The 23784-nt window shown below is 42.9% G+C and overlaps 1 protein-coding gene across 4 annotated transcripts; it reads left to right on the top strand.

The window, feature by feature from the left end:
• Positions 1 to 3067: 3067 nt before the first annotated feature.
• Positions 3068 to 22143, top strand: FERMT1 (fermitin family member 1). 4 transcript variants are annotated; one of them, XM_015621302.3, is made up of 16 exons: positions 3076 to 3168; positions 5570 to 5701; positions 6193 to 6366; positions 7864 to 8097; positions 9638 to 9784; positions 10303 to 10516; positions 10955 to 11057; positions 12240 to 12347; positions 13215 to 13346; positions 13485 to 13534; positions 15626 to 15750; positions 16811 to 16917; positions 17485 to 17706; positions 18372 to 18496; positions 20249 to 20390; positions 21498 to 22143. In XM_015621302.3, the coding sequence occupies exons 3-16, from the start codon at positions 6216 to 6218 to the stop codon at positions 21669 to 21671; spliced, it is 2034 nt and encodes a 677-aa protein (XP_015476788.1). In that variant the 5' UTR covers positions 3076 to 3168; positions 5570 to 5701; positions 6193 to 6215; the 3' UTR covers positions 21672 to 22143. The 4 variants fall into 4 exon arrangements, with proteins under 4 accessions (XP_015476790.1, XP_015476788.1, XP_015476789.1 ...); XM_015621303.3 differs by having other exon boundaries at positions 5570 to 5717; XM_015621304.3 differs by lacking the exon at positions 5570 to 5701 and having other exon boundaries at positions 3068 to 3168.
• Positions 22144 to 23784: the final 1641 nt, after the last annotated feature.

The following is a 23784-nucleotide window of genomic DNA, read 5'->3' as shown; positions in this document are numbered from 1 at the left end:
CAATAAAAATCATCTGTCTGCTGAGCATAGATTTCAGAAATTACATCACAAAATAACAAATTTTCCATGGGGAGAGAGGGCACCACTCTTTTACATATCCCCTTTTTGGTTCTGATGCCATTATATGAAGAAAGGTCTTCACAAACCAGCTGTAGGATATGAGAGCATGATGCTGACATTCTCTCCTCAGCTTTAGTCTTCACCTGCAATCTAAGCCCAGATACTCAGCACAACAACAGTAGCTTCTTCAAGGCTTTAGTAAATTTACAAGTGCCAGGTACTTGCAGGGGCATTTGAATATTTTACAAACTTCTTTACGTAACTCTTCCTACACTGAGAACTCACCAAGTGCCCCCCAAACTCTTGGCACTCCCACAAGTAATTCCTTGGAAGAGCTGAAGTTAATGAGTGTCCAAGGAGATGTGGGGGAAATGCAGCACTTGCAACAAGTTGCTGCTGTTCCCCATCCCCCCATGGCTCTGCTCTAGATCTGCTTTTGACACAGCCTGGCAAACCCCGAGTGGGAAATGCTGCTTTGGGAGAAGGAGGAACTGTCACAGCAATTGCATGGAGAGTGCAGAGAATCTAAGTAAGGCAAGTTGGAGTGGAATGGGAATTTGGAAAACGTGCATCTACAAACTGGGGTGAGCCCAAAAGCACCCAAAAATAAATACTGGACATTTTTTTTCCTACAGTTAATGAAAGATCATGACAGAAATACAGAGGCCTGTGAAGAAAGAGAAGACATTTCTCCAGACCTCATATTTTTTAATAAGAGCATTAACACAATAGAGCCAGTCTTACATGATTAAATTATCACTTGGTGATAATTTATAACACTGACCTAAGAAAAGTAAAGAGAAGCTACTAAAAGTATATTGGAATAAGAAATAAACATTTTACCAAAAATTCAGTATTTATTATTCTGTCTTTGTCAAGTTACTTCCTCATGCTCCTAAAAACATACATTTGTCTACTAAGAGACTCTCAGCTATAGGTGTTTAATAGACCCTTTGGAAAAGGAATCAAACTCTAAATAGATCACGTTCAGCCTTAACTGAGTAACCCAAATAAATTAACACTACCTGTATCCTTTGTGACCAAAGGAGGCTTTCAGTATATAACCTGTTAAGAAGCTGCAGATGGAGGTTTCATTTCCTGTTCTTTTCCATGGGAATTCTGGAAAAGTTGTTGCTCAATTACAGTTTTCCCAACTCACCTCTCAAAGGATAAGAGAATTACAGGTCTCCAAATCTAGTTTCCTCGGCCCCTTGAGAGATGACTGAAAATGAACACACTGCCTCCAAAACATTCCCTAATTTGCAATTCTTCAGATGTAAACCATCACTGCCTCAGATGCTGGGGGTATGATCAGTGTTGACTGAAAACTCACCTATTTTCTTGCAACACTTTATGCTAGATTCACAGAGAACTTACCCCGACCTCCTTATCTTCTGGCTTTTTTCCCAGATCTTTTTTTCTTCATCTAGCAAGTGCATTTCCCTCTCCAGGGGATCTGGCAGGTGGGTGACAGAGATTTTTCCAGCAGTCACAGGGTATTTCAGATGGAACATGAGCCCCAGCCCTCCTGGTACAGCAGGACAAGGCTTACATCAAACTCTACAGCCTCTTCTCTCAAGTTAGTTACTCACAGCAGCTGGGGTGGAAATAGTGTTTACACTTAGAAGAGGTCAGGATTTGGACCAGCCTGGAGATAAGAGGCAATGTTTATTGACTGGCCTGGCAACCATCTTAGTTTTTATTGATTTTTTCCCAAGTACTATTTTTTTTCCAATTTGATCAAGAGCTTGTGATTTTGCTTTATTTGTTTAGAGAACAAAACCCAAGGATGTGTTTCTGAGCTGAGAAGCAGGCTTGGCTGTTTAAAATTTTCTCTGGACCTCTGCTTAGGCTGAATGGAAGAAAACCTTCTTAGTTTGATATCCTAGCCCCATAAGTAAGGATGCAAAACTAGCCAGGTGAAAGTACAAGCTCATGTAGCTGTGGAGCACACACCAGAATATTCTGGCCTAAGAACTTTTCAAATTCTTACAATTTCTTTCTCAACTATTTAAAGTAATTCACACCTGAATTTTATTTTACCCTATGGTCTATACAAAGCTATTTGCTCATCTATACAGGTACCTTTATTTAAATAACAATAAGCAGGTTACCAAACTGTCCTACAAAGTCTAAAAAGCCACTGAGCCAAGACAGTGCCAAGGAGCAGCACAAGTAGAGTTACTCCACATGGCCTCAGGCAAGGACAAAATACCCACTGAGCCTGAGCTTAACTAGAATGCCTGAAACTGGTCCCAGCTGAGTCCAGCTGAAGAGATTAAAGGCCTCTGTGTGCCCTCAGGTGACAGAAAGCCCTGAAAGTCTTCATGAGTTCTCAAGTTCCTGTCTCCAAGGATGCCTGATATGACAAGTGCATGCAAAGACAATCTAAAGAGATGAGAATGATCAGAGCAGCTCAGGGAGCGAGCCTAGGGGAGCAAATATCCTGTGATACTATCTGTGGTTTGACAGCTTCACAGCTGCGTTGTTCTCACAAGAGTAACTGTTGCCCATGGTGCCTTAAAGATTCATACTTTATATCTCTGCAGTCTTTTTCCAGGATATGAGTTTAATCTGAAAGATTTTCTTCCTTTATTCTCCCTGTTTCTCTTTTCTGTCATTGGTTTGTTTTTTCTACCATGCTTTACCTCATCCTTGTACCACCGTGTAACTCAAAAGCTCAAGGCAAGAAAGACTTTCTGGAGAAATCTGGCTCACAGAGAAGCTTTTGCTCCTTTCCCGTCGGTTCAATCCACTTTTATGCTGTGCCTCTTCTAACACACCCCACCTCACAAACACACCCTTCTTTTCTTTGCCACTGCACCCCCGGAACTGATTTTCTCCGGGTAACCTCGAACTTCTAAAGCAACACCTGAAGCTGCTCGATGGCCTGGGGTCATCGGTGAGGTGGTGGCTCTGGGTGACCCCGATCACCCGGCGGGCGGACAGCGCTCCTCGCCGCCTTCTCCCACCGCGGGCGGAGGGAAGGGGAAGGGAGGAAGGGCCGCCTCCCCCGGGGGTGCCGCTCCTCCCCTCGCCGTCTCTCAGAGGCCAGGTGGCGGCGAAGGGCGCGGGAGGAGAGGGGAGCGCTGCCGGCGGGGACGGCAGGTGAGGAGCGCGGGGCGCCCGTCGGGAGCGCGGGGCGATGTCGGAGCGCCCCCGGCACGGGGCACCCGCGGGCGGCTCTGCGCTGCCCGCGGCACCTGCGGCAGTGCCCGAGAGCCGGGCTCGCTTCTTTCCCAGCCCTTTTCGCTGCGCTTCGGCGCTCTCCGGGCCCCCGCGGGCGCCGCCTCCGCGGGGCCGCGGCCGCCCGGCACTTCCTCAAAGTGCAAGGGGCGCTGGCGTGGGCGCTGCAGGCCGGACCCCCGGGCACCCTCCGAGCTGTGCCAGGCACCGCCAGCCCCACAGACACTTCGGGTAACATCGCCTCACCCCTCTCGACCTTAACCCCGCGTCGTTAGCACGTTGCTCCAGCACGATTCACATCTTTCTCCGTTCCCCCTCAGCGTTTGAAGTTTGGGGCTGTAAAGGGCTAAAATCTGCGGAGAGCTCGATCCGTAGAGCCATTGGTGCTTTTCGATAGCCGCGCTGGCCAAAATGCGCTGCAGAAATCCCGAATGGAGACAGCAGTAGCCCGAGGACACGTTTCTGGCCTGTTTGATCCACCCGTGCCAGGCCTTGCAGCTCCCACGTGGAGCCCAGGAGCTGGGGCGCGTTCCCGAGCAGATCCAGGCTTGACCTGAAGGCTGTAAGATGTGGAGCCCTGAAGTTTGGGTTCTTTTGGGGTTTAATACTGAGGGGTTCGTTGTCCTCGTTGCTTTGCTTGCCCCATTTTAGAGACCAGGCTTTGTTTGTGCTGCGTACTCCAGTAGATTTACAAGTGTTTGTGTTGCCTTATCTTCAAACCGAAACCTGCTGGTTGGGAGAGGAAGTGGGGAAGTGCGCGGCTTTAGGGAATGATGGAGTGCCAGGATTAGTGCTCTGAGGTCATGGTTCTCCAAGCCGGTGAAAGCAAGGGTTTCACCCACCCCTTGGGCTGCTCGTTTTCATCCATGTCAGCACAGGCATTTGTGTGTAGAATTAGACTGGGGAGCGAAACCAAATTTAAAAAGACGCCCAAAAAATCCAGGTCAGTTCCTAAATGTTTTCACTGGCCCAAGAGGGCAGATGAGACTACTGCTTTGCTGTAACAATAATGATTTACAGTGGAACAAGAGTGGGCAAAAGCAGAGTTCATCTGCCAGCCTGCACCCCTGTGCTACTGAAATAAAATCCCATAGTTCTCATCCTGTGGGATTACTTTTGCAGTTGTTTATTGATGCCTAGGAGCATGACTAGGGGCATTTTGACTTTTCTAAAATCAGGATTTTTGTTTTGCTGTGAATACATTGCAATGACAGCTGTCATGTGCACCTTGCACTGCACTTGTGCTGAAAGCCTCACCTGCCTGGGAGACCCTCTTGGGAGCTGGGTCTTGGATGCTTTAGGAGAGCCACAGCCCTTCCCCTCCACGGGTACCCCCTGGTCTAGGGCATACCTAAGCTCATAAATCCACGTGGCACACAGCAGCACAAGTTCAAAATCCTTTATCCCAGAGGCAGGAGAGCCAGTGTTCCCAGTGTCCAATACAATGCCTTTATTTACCAAGGCAAGCCAAGCAAACTTCTTGGATAAGTGTCAAGCCTTGTTGGTTTAGTAACTGGTGTATAGGTGTAGGCTGGCACATGTAAGAACCCAATTAACAGCGGTGCTTGTTGCACAGTGTGAATTGGCCTCTCGGAGTCACACAGTTATGAAGCTGCAGTTTCCTGACTCAGGGCTCTCTATGTGTGTCTATCATTTTGGAACTTCAGGACAGACTCCCAGTCCCATCCCAGTGAAACTCACTGGGAAAGTGATTTCCCTCCAAAAGGATGGCTTTGAACTGGTTAGATTATTCGTTTATAATGTTATTTGTTTAAGGGGAAATCCATCTAATCTTTAACATATACACTTTAATTGCCTTTATGTTTGGAATCACTTTCCATATTAGTCAACTTAGTCATTTCCACCCTATCTCTATTATCCCTTTGATAACAAAGTTTCTATCAATGACATCGACATCAGGTTTTAAATTACAAAATACTTGTTTTTAAGAAGATCTACAACAGCCTGTAACATTGTTATATCCCTGCTGGCTTAGTTATTTTCTAGGTTAAAAGGAGTCTTGTGTAGGCCCCCTTCAGCAAGACTCTGTGACCTGGGTTCTTGTGTGTTGCTGAAAGTTTGCAATAAATGGATTTCATCCATTTTAGTGCCTATGCCTTAGCTACAAAGGTTTGTTTCAGGACTGAGAGCTCATGTGCCTTCTCTCACTGGTTAAATATCACAAATCCTGCCTGCAGCATCAGTTATTTTCCACCTACAAGCTCTTTCTTCAGCAGAATGCAGCTGATGATAACCAAAGCTTCTACTTGGAGCATCTTCTCTAGTTTGTCTTGGCATGACTACTGTTCACCTGTCCTGGCAGGAGCCTGGTGGGATCTCAGACGATTCACCCTGCTGAGAAGGACACGTGCCTACATCCCTGTGCAAGTCAGCAGGAACTGCAGATCTGTGCCTGGATAATGCTGGCAGAGAGCCACTAAAGCTGTCTCCCCTTGTATGTACCCAAATAGGTAAAACTACTCTCTGGATTTGGTCCCATGGGAGCAAGCTGGCAGAACTGCAAGTGTAAACTTTGATTTGCAGTGAAAATTACAGCCCTAAATGTACAAGTCAGCAAAATGCCATGGTTCACTGGAGAGATCCCACCCACAACTGCAGGCTTTACAGTGTTCAGGCTGGCAGATTAGCACTGGATGGTGGGCAAACCCAGCTAAAACTGAGCTGTCTCTACCCAAATCGAGGTGTCTGGGTTGGGGGTGTGGCAAAATCAGAATAAAACCAAAAAATCCCACATTCCTATCTTGCAAGAGCAATCACAAGAGCAGAGTCTAGTTCAGAGGTAAGAAGATAACACTTCTGAAGTTCCATCCAAGGCCGCTGCAAAGTCCTGGCAGCATGGAATGATGTTGAGACTATGGAGAAATGCATTTGTTTCAGAGAGTGGAGGAAAAACATCCTGTTTGTTTGGCTGGTTTGCTTTTGCAGAGCTTACACAAACCTTTCCCGAGATGGTTTCCTCAACTGAATATGGGTCACACACCTGGGACCTCTTGCTGACAGTTGATCATCAACATGAAGATGTAGAAAAGGAGTTTTTACTACAGGTCACAGGGGACCTTCACGTTGGAGGACTGATGCTGAAATTAGTAGAACAAATCAGTGAGTAAAGACCTGTTTCATTTATACAGTGTTACTGAGCCATATGTGCAGCTCTCCCTCTATGAAGAGAGGCTTCTGTGTGTTTTGAAATGGTACTGCCTCACTTCTGTGTCACGGCACAGAGCGTGGAGGTTCTCAGACTCAGGGTTTTTGTGGTCAGAACCCCTCCCTGTGTTCCACCCCTTGTGTTACCATAGTGCCAACAAAACTTTGGGTTTGCCTTTCAGTTAGACAAAAATAATTAAACCAGGCTAATGATTCAAGTCCCTCTCAAGAAAGATGTTACAGGTGTGTGCTTTGGGGGGCAGGAGAGGTGGGTGGTACTGTGTTTGTCCATGGCAGTCAGAGAGGATGAGCTGTTAAAAGGCACTGCAGAAATTCCTGTTTCCTGTGCTATTGTGGCATTCCAGCCTAAGTCTGGGCTATGTTAACCATAGATACAGTAGGGAAGAGCTGGGAAAAGCCAAGACTGGCCAAGTCAAAGTTAGGAAATGAAAAGTAAAATCCCCTGTGTACAAGCACAGCAAGGGAGCACAGGAAGAGAATCTGAGGTCACTTCTGTCACCCTCTGTGCACACTCAGACACACAGTTCAGCCGGAAGCTGATGGTAGCCAGAGTTTCCACTGAGTCAGAAGAATCATTTTTCACAGTATTTTTTTTTAAATACTTACTGGTGTGAAAAAAAATTATATTAATATTTAAAGCAAATCTGTAACTGACTTGTGTCAGCAGCTCTCTTGAGACACAGCTCTTACCAGGGGAGTCCAAAATAGGACAGGGCTCTGCTGTGTTATGGACATGCTGAGGAATAGCCCCTGCCTCATGGAGCTGATGAGGAACAAGGATTGATGGAAAGACTGAAACAGTTTGACCAAGATCACACAGAGGCTTTTTGATATTGATATTTTTGATATTTTTTCATACCTGGAAAGTCATCTAATCTTGGAATTCCCATGGAACTGAGAACAGCTATACTTTATCTCTTTCCCTGTGCATGTGCTGCTACTTAGCTGTGTGTAACCAAGACTTCCATGGACTCAGAGCTGGTTCTTAACACTCTGGAGATGAGCTGCTCAGTGCTGCTGCCAGGAGGCTGTGGAAGAGCTTGTGCCCATCTGGGTGTACAGGACATTTTGTAGGAGGATTTTCAGCTTTCTGCACTGACAACTTCTGAACTGGACCCCTTTGTTAGTCCTTATCCCAGCACAATCCATTGTGCATTGTACCATATTTAGCACCAGATTCAGGAGATGTTCTTTCCCTGTGGATATCCACAGGACCGAGGCAGTGCCACAGTCAGCACCTAGGTTAGATCTTCAGGGAAAACAAAGTTGATTCTCAGTGACTGCCACAAGAATTCAGCAGAGTCTAGATTGGGACCTGTAGTTGCTGCTTTAGTCTAAAGAAATATTCCTGTTTGCAGAGACCTGTTTCTGAACCAAGTGTTTTGTATATTTGCTCTGTAGTTTGTTAGTAACCATTCTGTATTTTCCTAGAAATAGCACAAGATTGGTCAGACTATGCTTTTTGGTGGGAGCAAAAAAAATGTTGGCTTCTGAAAACCCACTGGACACTGGATAAATGTGGGGTGCAAGCAGATGCAAAGCTGATCTTTACTACTCAGCACAAAATGCTGCGGCTTCGCTTGCCAAACATGAAGACTGTGAGACTGAAAGTCAGCTTCTCTTCCATGGTGTTCAGAGCTGTCAGTGACATCTGCAAAATGCTCAGTAAGTAACAACAAATCTCCTCTGGCAACTAAGCTGGAGCATTTTATTGGGTGACTTTGTTTTGATGTAAAGTCCTTCCTCTAAAAACTGTTTAGCTCATAGAGAAATTTGAGACAGATTTGTGAGGGTTTCAGTATGCAGTGCATGTCAGTGGTTCTTAGTCTCTGATGGAATGTGTCCCATGAGCTGCAGGAGTACTGGATATCAAAGCTGGCTAATAACTGAATAGTCAGAACTTTCTAGGAATCCTTGTCCTCTTGAAGCAGGACTTGTTCCTGATTATTCTGTAGCATTTTGACTAAGAGTTTGAGATTGTCCTACAACATGCCATCATCACCACAGGCAATTTTACCAATTTTATATAATTAATATATAATTAATATAATTAATATGTCCTACACCAATCAATGTCCTGCACCAGCCATCACCTCAGGCAATTTTACTGGTGTCAACTGATTTATCACCTACTTTCACTAACATTCATGATATCCAACTCTGCCTGTTATATGTGTTCACTTCAGATGTAGCATGTTTTAAATGTTCAAAACTTCTGTATGCCCAGATCTGTTCAGGTCAGGGTATAGCTAACAACCCCACCCCAGCCCATGAATGTCTCACAGCACTGAGTCCCCCAGTCTCGACTCTTTCCAGTAATTGAGTATTTCCAAGTTCAGAGTTTGGAACATGCCAGATGTGTGCCTGTCATCAATAGGAATCTGTTGAATCTACAAGCAGTCTTCAAAATCCCTTTGGTTTAGGGTAAAATAGGGATTAAATTCCTCATCTTAATTTAGATTTTCAAAGCTTAATCCATTAACATGCTCATCTTCAGAAGGAATTTACTGCCTCATATTGATCCACTTTCAATTTCATCTCCTAGAAGTGGATTGTGAAAGGTGTAGTGTCTTTATTACACCTAACAGCTCTGATATAATGATGCCATAATTGTCCAACTGGCACTTGGCCAAATTAAATATTCCTATATTTTCCCTCCAGACTGAGTCAGTACAGAAACACTGTAACTTTGAATGAGTGAATACTGTCAAAAATGTCTTCACTTCCCCCAGGGTAAAAGTGTTTTTCAGAAATGAAGTGCCAGGTTTGTGACTGGCTGAATTAGTAGTGCATTAGAGAACGGTGAAAACCAAGACAGTATCTTGTATGAGAAATAAGTTGAATAATAAAAGGCATGAACCTCAATTGCAGTGGTTCCTGCTTATTCATAATTTAGATATTTCACAGAGGTTATTATGCTTATAGGTGACTGCAGAGCTGTTAGGGAGGAAGAGCTTTTTCCTGGCATTCTAAAATGCAGTTACACTTCCTACAAAAGAAGATTTAAATCCTGTCCAAACTCACTCTTATGGCCCAAAGTCTTTGGCCTTGTTATAAAATTAGTGGATTTTCCACAGCTACTACTTTCAACCTGCTAAAAATAAAGTCCAGATTGCAACATGAAGCTTCCTGAAATGCTGTTACCAACCATGGGTGCTGTTTTGGATGTCATCATCTTGCTTCACTTCCCAAACTGCCTTTGTAGATATCAGGCGGTCAGAAGAACTCTCTTTGCTGAAGCAGTCAGAAGGCACACTCAAGAAGAAAAAGAAAAAAGACAAGAACAGCAAAGAACCAGCTACAGAAGATATCTTAAACCTGTGCAACTCTCCAGTGAGTTCTGGATTACCAGGTAATGAAAAATCAATAGGATTTTACTGTTCTGACTGGAAGTCAGAAAGAGGAAGAAATTCTTTGTTATGCAAAGGAGGCCAGTTTCACGTAGGATGGTCTTGGAGACACAGTGGGCCTGAAATCAGTGGCTTCAGAAATCTCCAATATGTCAGTATTTCCCTGTTGTCTCTAGAAATCTTTTCCTTACATTTCCACACTAGAAAACAGGTTGTGGCCCTGCACACAGGGTGTGCTTCTGCCCTTTGAAAAATATTCATGAAATTTGGCAGCCTGCAAGGAAAATGAGGAATAAAGGCTTGAAACCATGTGTTTCCCATGTCCAACACAACTGAGATCTCACAGAGCAAGAAAAAGCATTTCTGTCCTTGAGGTCACCTCACCTGTGAAAGGACAAGGCCAGCTGAAAACAGGAGAGATAGGAGACTGTCTTGAAAGAAAAGAGTTTAGTTTTTATGATGGAAACTAGTGGACAGGAGCATTTTTCATGGAAATAACGTTATACTCTTTAACTTACAGCCAATCCAGGTTTATACAGTAAAACCATGACACCCATTTATGATCCTGTCAGTGGGTCACCAGCTTCTTCCACAATTACTTGGTTCAGTGATGGCTCCTTGACTGAGCAGAGCTGCAGCATCCTGGCCCTCAGTCATCCCACCTGTTCTCCAGAGATGCTGGCAGAGATGTACCAGCCACGGACTTTGGCTGACAAAGCCAAACTCAATGCAGGGTAAGGTGCCTCTCCTGACATCCTTTGGGTTTAAAATGAGGAATGATGTCATTGTGCAGGCTCTGGGCTAAAGTCTGTTGTTAGATGAAGGCAAATTCAGTTGAGCACGGTGGGCACAGCTAAAGGACAGTTTGGATGGCAAAGTCCAAAGGCTCTAAGTAGACAGTGGAAAGAGACATGTGGATAAAGTTAAATCATTTTGCATTAAAAATAGGTGACTGAGCTGTGCACAAGTAAACACTGCTTATTGTACATAATAGAAAATGGAAGTTGGAAGTCTATATGAATGCTCCACCTTTTGGAGTTACATGAATGTTCTCTAGATTTAGAGGAATTAGAGATGTTTGTTCCCCCTTTTGTTTCACTATTGCACTGGAGCTCTGCAGGTGTGATGGTTTTTCCTGTGCAGATGAATCTGTGGGTTGTTTTCTTCCACAGCTGGCTGGATTCATCTCGATCACTTATGGAACAAGGCATTCTGGAGGAAGATCAACTTCTTCTACGGTTTAAATATTACACTTTCTTTGATTTGAATCCAAAAGTAAGAGCCTTGTTTTTATTGCTATTCATTGTTTGCCAGCTTTCATGTCAAGGAGTTATACAGTAATATAGAATATATATAGCTCTATGTAGAATTTTAGCTGGAATTTGTAACAAGTCCTTCAGAGTGATCAAATTCAGCTTCTTCCCCTCAGCTACGGCTGCACTTTTACCCTCTGGACACTGAATCACTGTTTCTCATGTGAAATGAGATCTTAAATGTAAAGATGGGATCTGAAGAGCACCAGAAGCAGTATCCCTATTTCCAGAGGTGCTGATTTACTTTCTGAGTCTCTTTTAACAGGAAAAATTAAGGGGAAAACTCGACTAGCAGTATCCTCAGTGATGTAAGGAGTCCTGATTTTGGAATTGGCCTTAACAATGACATTCATATTGCGTTCCCCTCCTTGAATTTCACAGTTTCTTTGGGATGAAGCCCTCACAAGAAATCAGGGCATCTTTCCGTTTATCTGGCATGTTTTTGGGTGAAATAACACCCCCACTAAAGTCCAAGTACATGTCTCAACTTCAGAATCCCAAACATTTCCCTTCTTTGCCCCAGCCAGCCCTGGAGCCATAGGATGAAATAACCCAAAAGAGCTTCAGGCTACCTTACATCTCACCTCTGCTGGGAGAGGTCACACTCCAAGGTTTACCCTCCCATCACCTACATTTCACCAGCTCTGGGGCTTGAACATTTCTGTGAGTCACTTCAGCTTATTAACCAAGTACATAATAAGGAATAATCACTATCCAAAAACCAGATAGTGAATTAAAGCAGATCTGGCAAATCTTAAGCCAGTGCAAAGACAGAACCAGAACTGAAAAAGCCAAGAGAGGAAGAAAGGAAGTGAGGAACAAGAGAGTTCTGCAGGTCACATTCGAGTCAGCCGTGTCACGTGTGGTTTCACATCTTGGTTGCACCAGTCCAAGGCTTCCTGCCCCAGAAGGGGATGTTGAGCCTCACCTTCTGCCTCAGCCAGGGGCTCCTGGTTGTTTTTCTGTTGGCTCAGCAAGCCCTGGGACCGTGCACACAATCACATGAGCTGGTACCAGGCAAGGAGGTGGGAGGAGGAAGGAAACAACCACAGCAGTTCAGCCCAGCGTTAGATCAGTGCAGCTGATTGTGAGTTTGTGCCCTGGGGATCACTGATGAGTGAGCAGTGTTTGCCCTTTCCTGCAGTACGACGCAGTGCGCATCAACCAAATATACGAGCAAGCCCGCTGGGCCATCCTGCTGGAGGAAATCGATTGCACGGAGGAAGAAATGCTCATCTTCGCTGCGCTACAGGCACGTACTTGAGCCACATTGCAAAACCTGTTCCCTCAGGAGGCAGGCTCAGGTTAGGACAAGACTAGGACAGAGCCCGGGCCAGAAGCTCTGCTTGGATTGGGGGTCTGCTCTTGGGGTGAGAAATAAGCAGCAGCATCCATCAGCTAAAGAAATTAAACTCAGTAGCAGCACTAACACCATTATTTACACAATTATGGAAACATTTTACTAACATTACCTGCAACCAGAATGTAACTTTGATATCAGTATTAATATGAGGTGTTGCTTCCTATACCAGCTACCATCCCTTCACCTCTTCTTCCTGAAAATTCCTACAATGTACCGTGTGTACACCATGTGGACATTTCCCAACAGACAGGAAAAAAGCCACAGCACATTGTGAAGAGAGGGACACCATGGAGTACTTGGAAATTTAACATGACTGAGCATGGCTTAGTCTCTGACCATAGGCAATGAAGCACAAACCTTCATTAATAATAGATTCCTTCCTTCTAAATATAAATGGAGCTGCCAAGAATTCACAGTCTGTCACTGCAAAACTCCAGAGAACCTTGCTTCCAAGTTTCCACCTTCTATGGATGGCAGGACTAGGGATCCAAATGTAGCAGTGAGACAGCCTCCCAGAACAGGGGCAATTATTCAACAAAGGAATACAAACACTGATAATTAGAATAGGAAACCATTATCAGCCATTGCACAAGAATCCCAGTGGGCATGGCTGTTTCCCTGGGAACACCCCCTGATTCCTGCAGAACTGCACACAGTTACCCAAGACCCTGGAGGCCAAATGATCTGTTTTCAAACCCTGTGATTGTATGTTGATAATTGATGTGCTGACTATTGGATACTGATGTTTTATTTTAGTACCATGTAAGCAAGTTATCATTATCATCAGAGACACAAGATTCCACCTGTGAACCAGAAGTAGATGAAGTAGAAGCTGCCCTTTCCAATCTGGAAGTGACACTGGAAGGTGGAAATAAAAGTAACATTTTGGTATGTCCTTTGAGATCCCAGAATTCCTTTTACTGTGCCAAGTCTGTTGACTCTCTTGAGCCTTCCTGATTCTTGATTTTTTTAACGGTTGATTACAGAGTGCATTGTACTAAAATTATTCCTAATTATTCCTGATAGGAGGACATCACAGACATCCCAAAACTTGCTGATAGTCTCAAGCTAGTTAGGTGAGTTGTTAAAATTAATAATAAAACATACAAAACCAAAGGCATTACCTTACAAGAGATCCCTAGAGTTTTTCATTCCAATGTAATAATATAATAATCTGACAGTTATAAATTGACAAATACCCCAGATAGGTCTAACCAGCCTAATATTTTCTTCCAGTCTTTCTTTTCCTGCTTCTGACAATGTTCCTTGGCAAATCTTTCCCACTCCTGGGATGCTGGGTAGCAATATTTGTACTTATTAAAATACCCTGCTGTCTGTATTTCCTAGTGCACATCAGTCATCATCTCTAAACAAAAGAGCCTAAGTTTTACTTTCAATCGCATTTCCTTTTTTTTTTGCCAGTAAAAAAAAAAAAAGAACAGAAGAAACTTGCAGTTCTCCCTGAAAATAATTTCTGAAAGTAACCCCAGGGAATGTATTTTTTAAACAAAAGAAACATCCAAATTACCCCTTTCTTACCAAACACAGAGTCTGTTTTTTCTAATATCAAAATGAGTTTCTGTGATCCCATTATATACTACCTTGTTTTATGGGTGATTTAAATGACTATGGAGACCTCAAGTCTGTAATGCCTTTATCACAAAACAGTCTTTGTGTTTTAGAAAGATAAAGTGTTCCATTGTACAAATATTTATCAGATTCATCAGTTGACAGATGGTATTTTTAATCTGGGAACTTAAAACTGCACCTGAAAAATGTTAACTGTTGTTAACTGCTGACAATTGTTAATTATTAATTTCCAATTTGGAATTTTGACTATGAATATGGCTTAAGATGAAAGGGAATTAAGGCTTTTAACAATGGGTTATTTGATTTTCCCCAGCAGTAGAGCAGTTTGCTTTCATAAGCATTCAGCAGTTATTTTTCATCATGAAAAAGTTCCTATATAAATGATAAATCACTTACCAAACCCAAAGTATTGTAGAATCCATGTAGGGTGTAAAACTTTATTCTTTAAACAACAATACTTTGTGGCTATAATTATTTGATTAATTATAAACCTGAATGCAAAGCTGTGTGTATCCTATTGTTTACTGTTCCTATGGTGAGCTTTATTCCTATTTATTCACAGTGTGCACCACACTAAATGCTGCTTTCACATAGGGACAGTATTGTGGAGAATTGCAACCTTTTTTTCAAAAACAAGAAAAAGCTTTCTAAAAAGTTTTCAGCAACTTTTTCAGGGATAGAAAAATAATTTTATCTGTTTAAAAAAATTATAGTCCCTTATTTTTGAAGAATGTAGCTACATTGGAAAACTAAAAGCCAAATTTATTTGGTAGTTTTGAAAATCTGAGGTTTTTTTAATTTAAACATAAAAAGTGCCATTTTCTAGAAAGGATTCTAAACTCAGATTTTTAGGAAGGGTCTGGAGGTACATATAATAAGAGGACATATAGTACATCACTGTTTTCCAGATAGTTCTATATTCTTCTATAATCTATTCATCTTCTTAGATTTAAAGGGAAATACTGGAATTTCTTTTTCTTTTTTCTTCTTTTTCACTTCATTAATGACCTTTGTCACTAGCTGTGAAGTATTTCTCTACTCAAACAGTGCTAATACCTCTGGTTTTCTCTCCTGGAGGGCTACAAAGCTTCTATAAATTTAGTGAAGGAATAGAATTTTATTGTGTTAGATAATATTCAGATTAAGCCAAAAAAAGCTGGTCTCGGCTTCCTTACAATGAATATGAGTTGGTTTTATGAGTGCAGATATTCAAGATAAGGAGCTATGAAAAACTGATGCCAATTCATGTTAGTAAATCAGGGCTTACATTTCTGTTACTGAGTTCATGGGAAAAATTAGTCTGTTGGAAGGGCATGCCTTTGATTAGTAATGGAAGAAATAAATGAGAAAAATCATAGATGGGATTTGGGTAAAATTTGGAATAAAAACCACATCCATACCTGGGATAACCTGGATTGGATCCAGGCATTTCCCACCTCCTCACTGACATAGGGGTGTCATATCCAATCAAAGCCATGGGTATGGCCTTTAATTTCAGGGGCTCTGTAATATTTGTGAGGCACTTAGCAATTTGTATGTGTTGATATAAACAAATGGGATTTCTTTTTTAATGGTAGGCCCAAGAAGCTGGCACTCAAAGCTATCAAGACATATTGGTTTGTCTTCAGAGACACTTCAATATCTTATTTTAAAAACAAGGAATCGTCACAGGGAGAACCTATTGAGAAATTAAACCTAAAAGGTAAGAACTCTTTCTTTGTTTTTTCTGTTGCATCTGTGAATAAAACAAGAAATCCCTACTAGACTCAGGAAGGCAAGCACAGCAGCATTTAGTCTGGGAGCTTTTTCAAGTCCTGAGACTCTTCAGGAGGCAGACTGCACCTGCAGAAGAGGCTTAAACAGAAGGGAGTCAATAGTTTAACCTAAGCTGAGATTATCAGAGCCTGATTTATAAAATCCCCTGTACTACTGAATTCTTCAAGATGAGTCAGGTAGGGAATGTGACTTGTGGGATGGTTTATTTCCAAATACTTTCACTCTACATTCAGTGGGGGTGTTCCCCCATGTCCTTGGCAAACCACACTGGCAGCAGAGGATCAGAGATGACGCCATGGGCAGGAATGCCAGAGGCTGTCCCTGTATTCTGCTGTGCAGGGACAGCTCCAGGACCTTCTCTGGGCCTTGCTTGTGTTGTGCATGGGGATTCCCATGGCTACAACTGGCTGCTCAAAGAGGAGCCCCAGGTATGCACACAGACACCAGCACCCTGTATAGCCTCCATCTACATCTGCTCCTGCAGGAACAGCCTTTGTTCAGCATCAGGGAATCAGTGATGGCCAGGACTCATCCTAGAAGAAACCTTTGAAATAGAAGATTGACCCCTGTGAACAAATGGTTCTCCATCCCAGTCTGCATATCCTCAGTAGGTCAGAGAATGCATGGGACAAACAGCCAGGGTGGCTGGAACCTCACCAAGTAGCTTCTCCCACCAGCTCCTCTCCATTTTACGTGCTGAGCGCTTCCTAAGATCAGGCTGAGGTTTTGGGAGCACTCACATCACATCACTTCCACCTTGACTCACATGGCTCCCTGAGCTCAGAGCATTCATCACCCTGGCAAGCCAGACCAGGCAGTGAACTGGAACAAAACCCTTTCATTAGGACCTGAGCTTCAAAAGTGTTGGCCCCTAGTCTCAAAGTAAAACAACCACAAAGTACTGTTCCTTAGTGTTAAAGCAGTAATTAAAGTTACTGATATAATAATGAAATAAATGAATTTCCTTCTGATTCCCTGTGATCCAGGATGTGAAGTTGTACCAGATGTAAATGTTGCAGCAAAGAAGTTTGGAATCAAATTACTAATTCCTGTTGCGGATGGCATGAATGAAGTATATTTAAGATGTGATAACGTGAGTAAAAAGACAAGAGAAAATTTGGATTCAAGATTTATGGCAGATTGTCTTGTTCTAGAATTTGAATAGAAAAATGAGGATGCTGCAGAGAGTTTATTATCTAAATCTTTAGAAAATTTAAGAATGATGTGGTGGCCTAACAAATACATAATTGTTCTGGTGACATAAGGACAGTAAGTAATCTTGTGTTTATCATCAGTTGCCAAGTAAAACTGGTAGGAAAAAAGCCAGAACAAACTATCTAAAAAATAAAAAGGAGTTACAGTATTTTGTTCCAATGTTGTCAGAGAATTGAGGTTTGGAATTTGTTTTCTTTTTCTTAATTAGAACTCTCCCCATTCAGATGAGGAGAGCGTGATAAGGATTTCACATTAGTTTTCAGTTTATCGAAATGTATCAAATCCTGTAAGAGGTGTTCAATAGGTGAAAACCAGTCATGAAATTAATTTCCAAGAGAATCTATTTCAAGGTACTGGATTTCTTAGAAAATTTAAAACCTAGGTGTAATTGGAAGTAGTCCAATGAGGAAGGAAGAACAGTACCAAACAATTGTCTTTGTTTCAGGAGGATCAGTACGCTCGGTGGATGGCTGCTTGTGTTTTAGCCTCCAAGGGCAGAACCATGGCCGACAGCTCCTACCAGCCCGAGGTCCAAAAGATCCTTTCCTTCCTCCAGATGAAGAACTGGACCATGTGTTCCCAGACTGCCTCTGAGCCAGAGAATGTAGATATGAAACCTGAATGCTTTGTCTCACCACGCTATACCAAAAAATTCAAGTCCAAGCAGGTATCCTGAGTATGGCTCGATGGCTGGGTGTGGGTGATTCCGGTGGTTGCTTAGGGATGAAGCTGGAAGCAGCATTTGGAATCCATGCAGTACAACACCCTGCAATAATCATTTGTTCCTTTACAAGAGGTCTTTTCTTCAAACTGAACACAGGGACAGGTGTTTTGGCACCCTCTCCAACTATATCTCCTGCATCCACATCCTGGCTTAAGTCACCCATGATGTTCTGCTCCTGGTAACATTGTTCCTGAAACTCTCTTCAGAGGAACAAAGGAAGTATTTTAATGACTGCAAGCTACTGTTTGCATCTGAATCAACAGGGTCTTCAGGTCCTCATGCCCTTCAAGTCTTTCCTTCCTCCCACCTAATTCCTTGTCCTGCTTTTGCTGTGCAAGAGCTCAGCCTGCCCATCCTGAGGAGGGTCCCCAGAGCAGTGTATGGAGCCAGGGCAGTGCTGCACAAACCCAGACCTGAGACCTTGCTGTCCATTCTGCCCTTTGCACTTGGGATGTGTCCCCAAGTGCCCTCTGTGCTGTATCTGCACAAACAGTGACAACAAAGTGTCTGAACACAGCATCAGACCTCATGATTTCTGTTTTAGTGAAAGCAACAGGATTTTTGTTCTCCAGTCAGCTGAAAACTTTCTCTCTTCCTGTGTTTCCCAGCTGACTGCCCGTATTCTGGAAGCCCACCAAAATGTATCCCAGATGTCCCTGGTGGAGGCCAAGCTGCGTTTTATCCAAGCCTGGCAGTCTCTCCCTGAGTTTGGTTTATCCTACTACATTGTAAGGTAATTGCACTCTCAGTCATGTCAAGCTGCTGTAACGTGTTCATGCTCAGTGATTTGCAGGAAGTTCTTTGACACCCTCTTCCAAGAACATTTTCTATTTCCCCCCCCACTCCAGACTTTTTTTAATTTTAGTGATTTCCATACTGCTGTTTTTTTCTACAGGAGTAGCACCCAGTAGCTCAAATCCTGGACTCATAATCTGCATTATATCTGTACAGACCTCTTGGGTTTAGCCTGAAGAAACCTCTCACTAGCATTAAACCCTTATTGTCATAAACGCTACAAAATGTATAAAGTGCATGTCTAATTGGTGTGCTCAGGCTTGCAGGATGTCTTCACCCTGACCTTTGTTCATTGCTGTATGATAGAATGGTGATTTCTTTTGTATTTAATTAAGAAAACAGCAAATCATCCCTTTTTAAGGTTAATCCGGAAGAGCAGTGAGCACAAGAAGGGTCCCATTGTGTTCACAGCAGCTTCCTTGGACACAGCAGTGATCTGACCTGCAGCCTTTCCTCTTGACAAAACACCAAAAAACTGGAAAGTACTGACACAACCATACTTGGAGGCACCTTCCTTAATTTGTGCTTAGCACCCCTTCCAGGGCTAGCTAGGAATCATCTGTGGTATAAACTGAGCCAGCTGGGAACCTCGCTCTGGCACAGAGGCCAGCTGGCATAGAACAGCCCACATCAGCACTATTAAACTCTGACTTCCCAAAATCCAGTAGCCTTACATGAACTGTGAGATCCTTGGATATTCCAGGTTCCAAATTGTATCTGGGAGTCACTTGAGAGAGCACTGCTTGTTTGGAGCCAGAATTCCCCCTGAATTCCATGCCCAAAAATGCTCCCTGATCCTGTTGAATTTACTAACACAGGTACAGATTTTTTGCCCCATCTGTCAGCATTAATCCTGTTAAAAACACAAATAAACCCAACACCTAAACTGCATTTTGTAGTGGTGAATTGCTACAAATTGCTGGGCAGTATCTCAGTGGATCATTATGCAAAGCACAAATTGTGTCCAGGTCACATTTTTTCCTTAAGGTCCAGTTACATCTAAAGAGAGAAGGTTCATAAACTATCAGAAATACTGAAAATATTCAAACCGGCAGATGAGATTTCTTCCAGCTTTCAGCATGAAGGTAGAGGAAGGTTGTTTCTCTACCAGAGTAATCTATTCCTAGCCTTTCCCAACTGAAAAAATTCTGTCCCTCCAAGATTCTGATGTTTTATTTATTTATTTATTCCTCTCTAATCAGAAAAAAGTTGAAATGTTAAAATGCCTCAGAAACTTTGTAATGTGATTTATACTCAGAAACATGTATATATCAGTTGTTTTGATTATATAATTTAGGTTAATATAGGTTAATATAACTAGAGGAACATGTTTCAACGTTAAAGCAATGAAGCAATAAAAATTATTGTTGGCATTTTTTCCAGTAAAAATACAATCAAGTTCATGCGTTTGGGAAGAACAGTATTTTTTTTAGCAGGAAAAAATTATTTGGAAAGATTTCAGCCAGACCTACCTTCCTGATTATTTTTCATCTTACACCATGGCTCACCAGCCTACACTTTTGCTTTATAATAAATCCTGTTCTAAAGATGGGTCTGAGCTCTCCTCAATCCCAGGCCGTTGTGACTTTTCCCACATTTTTTGCACTTCCAGAGGAGAGCAGCTGAAATGTTTCTCTGGCCAGAAATCATTGCAAAGCAGATCTGCTGAAAGGTTTTGGGTTTTTTTCAGGTTTAAGGGAAGCAAGAAGGATGATGTGCTTGGGGTGTCCTATAACAGGCTGATACGGATAGACATGGCCACAGGAGATCCTATCACAACGTGGAGGTTCTCCAACATGAAGCAGTGGAATGTGAACTGGGAAATCCGCCAGGTAAACCTGGAACAGCTCTGTGTTCAGTCCTTGCATTTCACACACTCAAGGATGCTTTCAGAAAATATTTTCAAACCTCAGTGAAGAGATTTTGAACATGTTGTGACATGTGATTAAACAAGCTGTCTGCAGTTTTTCTTAGTGGAGTCTCTAGTCAAAAATCAGAAATTAAAAGATTGCCAGTTTTAAAGGTTCCTACCAAGCTTACTCTTTACAAGTTGTCCGTGATTTTAATGGGATGAAATAGAGACTCCAAGGTGAATTCCAACATATTGGTTTACTGCTCTGTCATTAAAAATCTCATTTTAACTCTGATGCATCATCCTCTACATTGTGGTGGCTCAGTCTCTATTACAGACTATTACAATTTGTCTTTTAAATCCCAAACTGAGATTGCAAAGCCTGCAACTCTGTGTCAATGTGTGGTGCCTGATTTGGGATTTCAAAGCTTGAATCCAGCTCTATAAATTATAGATTTCTGGGGTGGAACCAGTGTGACCTGATATAAATTGGAGCAGCCTGGGAACTGTTGGTGCTTTAGGAGTTTTACACATCCATCTGCAGGAACCAGGAGAGATCGGATACACTCCCTACTGCTCTCCTGCAGTACTCCCTGCACCACAGCCTGTAATTCTGGGTCAGGTTGCTGGGTTTATATTAAATCCCTCTCAGAAAAGGCAAAATCCACAGTGATCAACTGACCACAGTTTGCTGCATTTTAGAACTAATGGTAGCTGGAAACCAAAACCGGGACCCCAAAGGCTGATTTAAGTCCAGCAATGGACAGATTAAACATTATTCCTTAGACCAAGAGTTGGGAGTATCATTCCTGCTTTTCCCAGTGTTCACTTTATATGCCATTGGAAAAAAGCTAAAAGATTTCGTTGCTTGCTTGAACGAGCACAAAGACCTCACCACAAGAGGGCCCTGATGCAGCAGCAAATCCATAACCAAGCAGCCAAAACCCTGAGCATCCAGCAGACCCAGAACTCTTGGTTAGCAGGAGCAGGTAGTGCTTTGTCATGGTATTTGTGATCCAGCTGTGCTCTCACACTTCTCCTTCTTCCCACCTTATCTCTGTCTCATTTTGCCACATGCTCTCCTTAGGTTGCCATCGAGTTTGACCAGAATGTGTCCATCGCTTTCACGTGCCTGAGTGCAGACTGCAAAATCATCCACGAATATATTGGGGGCTACATCTTCTTGTCAACACGTTCCAAGGACCATAATGAAACCCTGGATGAAGAACTCTTCCACAAATTAACTGGAGGTCAGGAATGAGATGAAGTAAACTCTTTTACCACTGCCTGCTTCTTCTTATAGCTAAGACTACCAGAGATTAAACAAAAATATCTCTGATTGTTAATTGCTGGCTACTAATTATTGTACATGTCAGTCTAGTATTATGACTGGGACTGTTGACAGTTTTTTTTAAATACTGAAGCTAAGGTCACTGGATGCAGTATGGCAACTCCATCATCAATACTTGAGAAAATTTAATTGTCTTTGTTTTCCTTTTGTACAGCTCAATGTTTTTAAATAAACAGCGTCTAGCTACTGGACATTTTTTTAATCTAGTATTTTTAATTGCAGCAATCTGTTTAAGCATCCAGGGCATTTAACTTGAGGATATGGTACAGTGAATTTTCTTCTCTGTTACAGCCAGGCAACTTCCATTGTTAAACTGGCCATTGTTAAAGAGCTCAGCATGTATCAGAACTGAAGCTGAATAAATACCTATTTTAAAGCTCCATGGCTTGTCTAACACTTGCCCTGAGAACACAAAACATTCCAAAGTCCTGCAGACTAAGCTATTGAAACTCCTGTAGAGATTACTTAGTTGCTCAAAAATGTAGTACCCATGTCTACCTTCATTTACTGAAGTGGAATCCTGAAAGCCAGACAAGCTGCAGAGCATTCATCTTGGCAAAACTGGATCCAAAAGGTTCAACTTTTGAGGAACATTGTTACTTATCTGGTTGAAAAATATGCTTTAGGAACTACCTAAAACTATTAAAGAGGACTCTTAGTCTGAGTGTTTCTGTTTTCTGTCCCTGTTACTCTGTTTCACTGTGACATCTCACTGAACTAAGCTGTTCAGGTGAGGATCTGAAAAGCCTGTAGAAATGATCTGATGTGTGTAATGCAGAATGCAGAGAGTGATGCTCAAAGGGCTGGAGCCCCTCTGCTCTGGAGACAGCTGAGAGAGATGGGGGTGCTCAGCCTGGAGAAGAGGCTCTGGGGGGACCTTGGAGCCCCTGGAAGGGCTACAAGAGAGCTGGAGAGGGACTTTTGCCAAGGGCACACAGTGATAGGACAAGGGGGAATGGCTTCCCTCTGACAGAGGGCAGGGCTGGGTTGGATATTGGGGAGAAATTCTTCCCTGTGAGTGAGGGTGGTAAGGCCCTGGCACAGGTTGTCCAGAGGAGCTGGGGATGTTTCTGAGGAATCAGATCTGAAGCTAGCAGATCTGCCTGCTGGAAGGAGCCCCACACAGCCACCAAACTGAATGAAATTTAGTACTACTCTGTAAAGCAAGGACACAGTAAAGCTGGGAGAATTCATGAAACTACTGGATATGTGAAATCAAAACTGGTTTCACATATCTAAAGAAATACAACGGAAAGGTGTTGTCATATTATAAAGGGATGCTGCTGAAATCACTGCATAAATTCATAAACATTACTGGAAACTGAGAGCCCTGATTTTCATGCCATGTGCTCTGCTTTTCCCCAGCCCCTGTCAATGGGCTTCAGTGCAATCACTCTGTTTGTGCAGTTTAAACTACAGCTTTACATTTGCAATAAGATAAAAGTACAGTCTGCTTCCCAGCCTTCTGTTCTTCCCTCTCCTCAGCACATTTTGCACAGGCTGAGGGACCATCCAGTTTTCCTTCAGTAGAGAACTCACTTCACACCTGCTTGACACAAGCCAAGTTTGTTCCCCATGTTGTGAGATCCATCCAAGTCCAAACACTGGCCATATTTAAAACCTGCCTAAGGGTGTCATGGGAGAGTTAAATGCACGTATTAGTGCCAGCACCTCTTCCACAGACAGCAGCCTTCCAGATCAGGCTCTTCTTAGGCTTTGCAGTGAGGATCTTGACCATGCCTGCATGGGAGCCCTCATTTAGCAGTGAGCAATGCCAGACTCTTGTGGATGTCTCCATGGGAAGCACAACCCATGACTGGGACTCTGGGAGCAGAGCTTGTCTCAGAGTGCTGCATGGAGGCCCTGTTGTTGCACTTGCCTACGTGACCTGAGCACAGGAATGCAGAGATGGGAAATCTGAGCATAGCTCTCAGTATGAGTGTGTGGCTCATTTCATTGCTAAACAAGCACGTTCACTTCCAGTTCAAACTGTCTCTACTGGGATTTCAGAAAAACTAGACAA

Source organism: Parus major, chromosome 3 (assembly GCF_001522545.3).
Source record: "Parus major isolate Abel chromosome 3, Parus_major1.1, whole genome shotgun sequence".
NCBI lineage: Eukaryota > Metazoa > Chordata > Aves > Passeriformes > Paridae > Parus > Parus major.
This window is presented reverse-complemented; position numbering and strand designations above follow the sequence as displayed.

Excerpts from the sequence above, each read along its gene's own strand:
- FERMT1 (XM_015621304.3), top strand. The coding sequence starts at position 6,216 with ATGGTTTCCTCAACTGAATATGGGTCACACACCTGGGACCTCTTGCTG. Across the intron at positions 10,517-10,954 it reads AAAGCCAAACTCAATGCAGG|CTGGCTGGATTCATCTCGAT; the intron begins GTAAGGTGCCTC and ends TTTCTTCCACAG. Across the intron at positions 13,535-15,625 it reads GATAGTCTCAAGCTAGTTAG|GCCCAAGAAGCTGGCACTCA; the intron begins GTGAGTTGTTAA and ends TTTTAATGGTAG.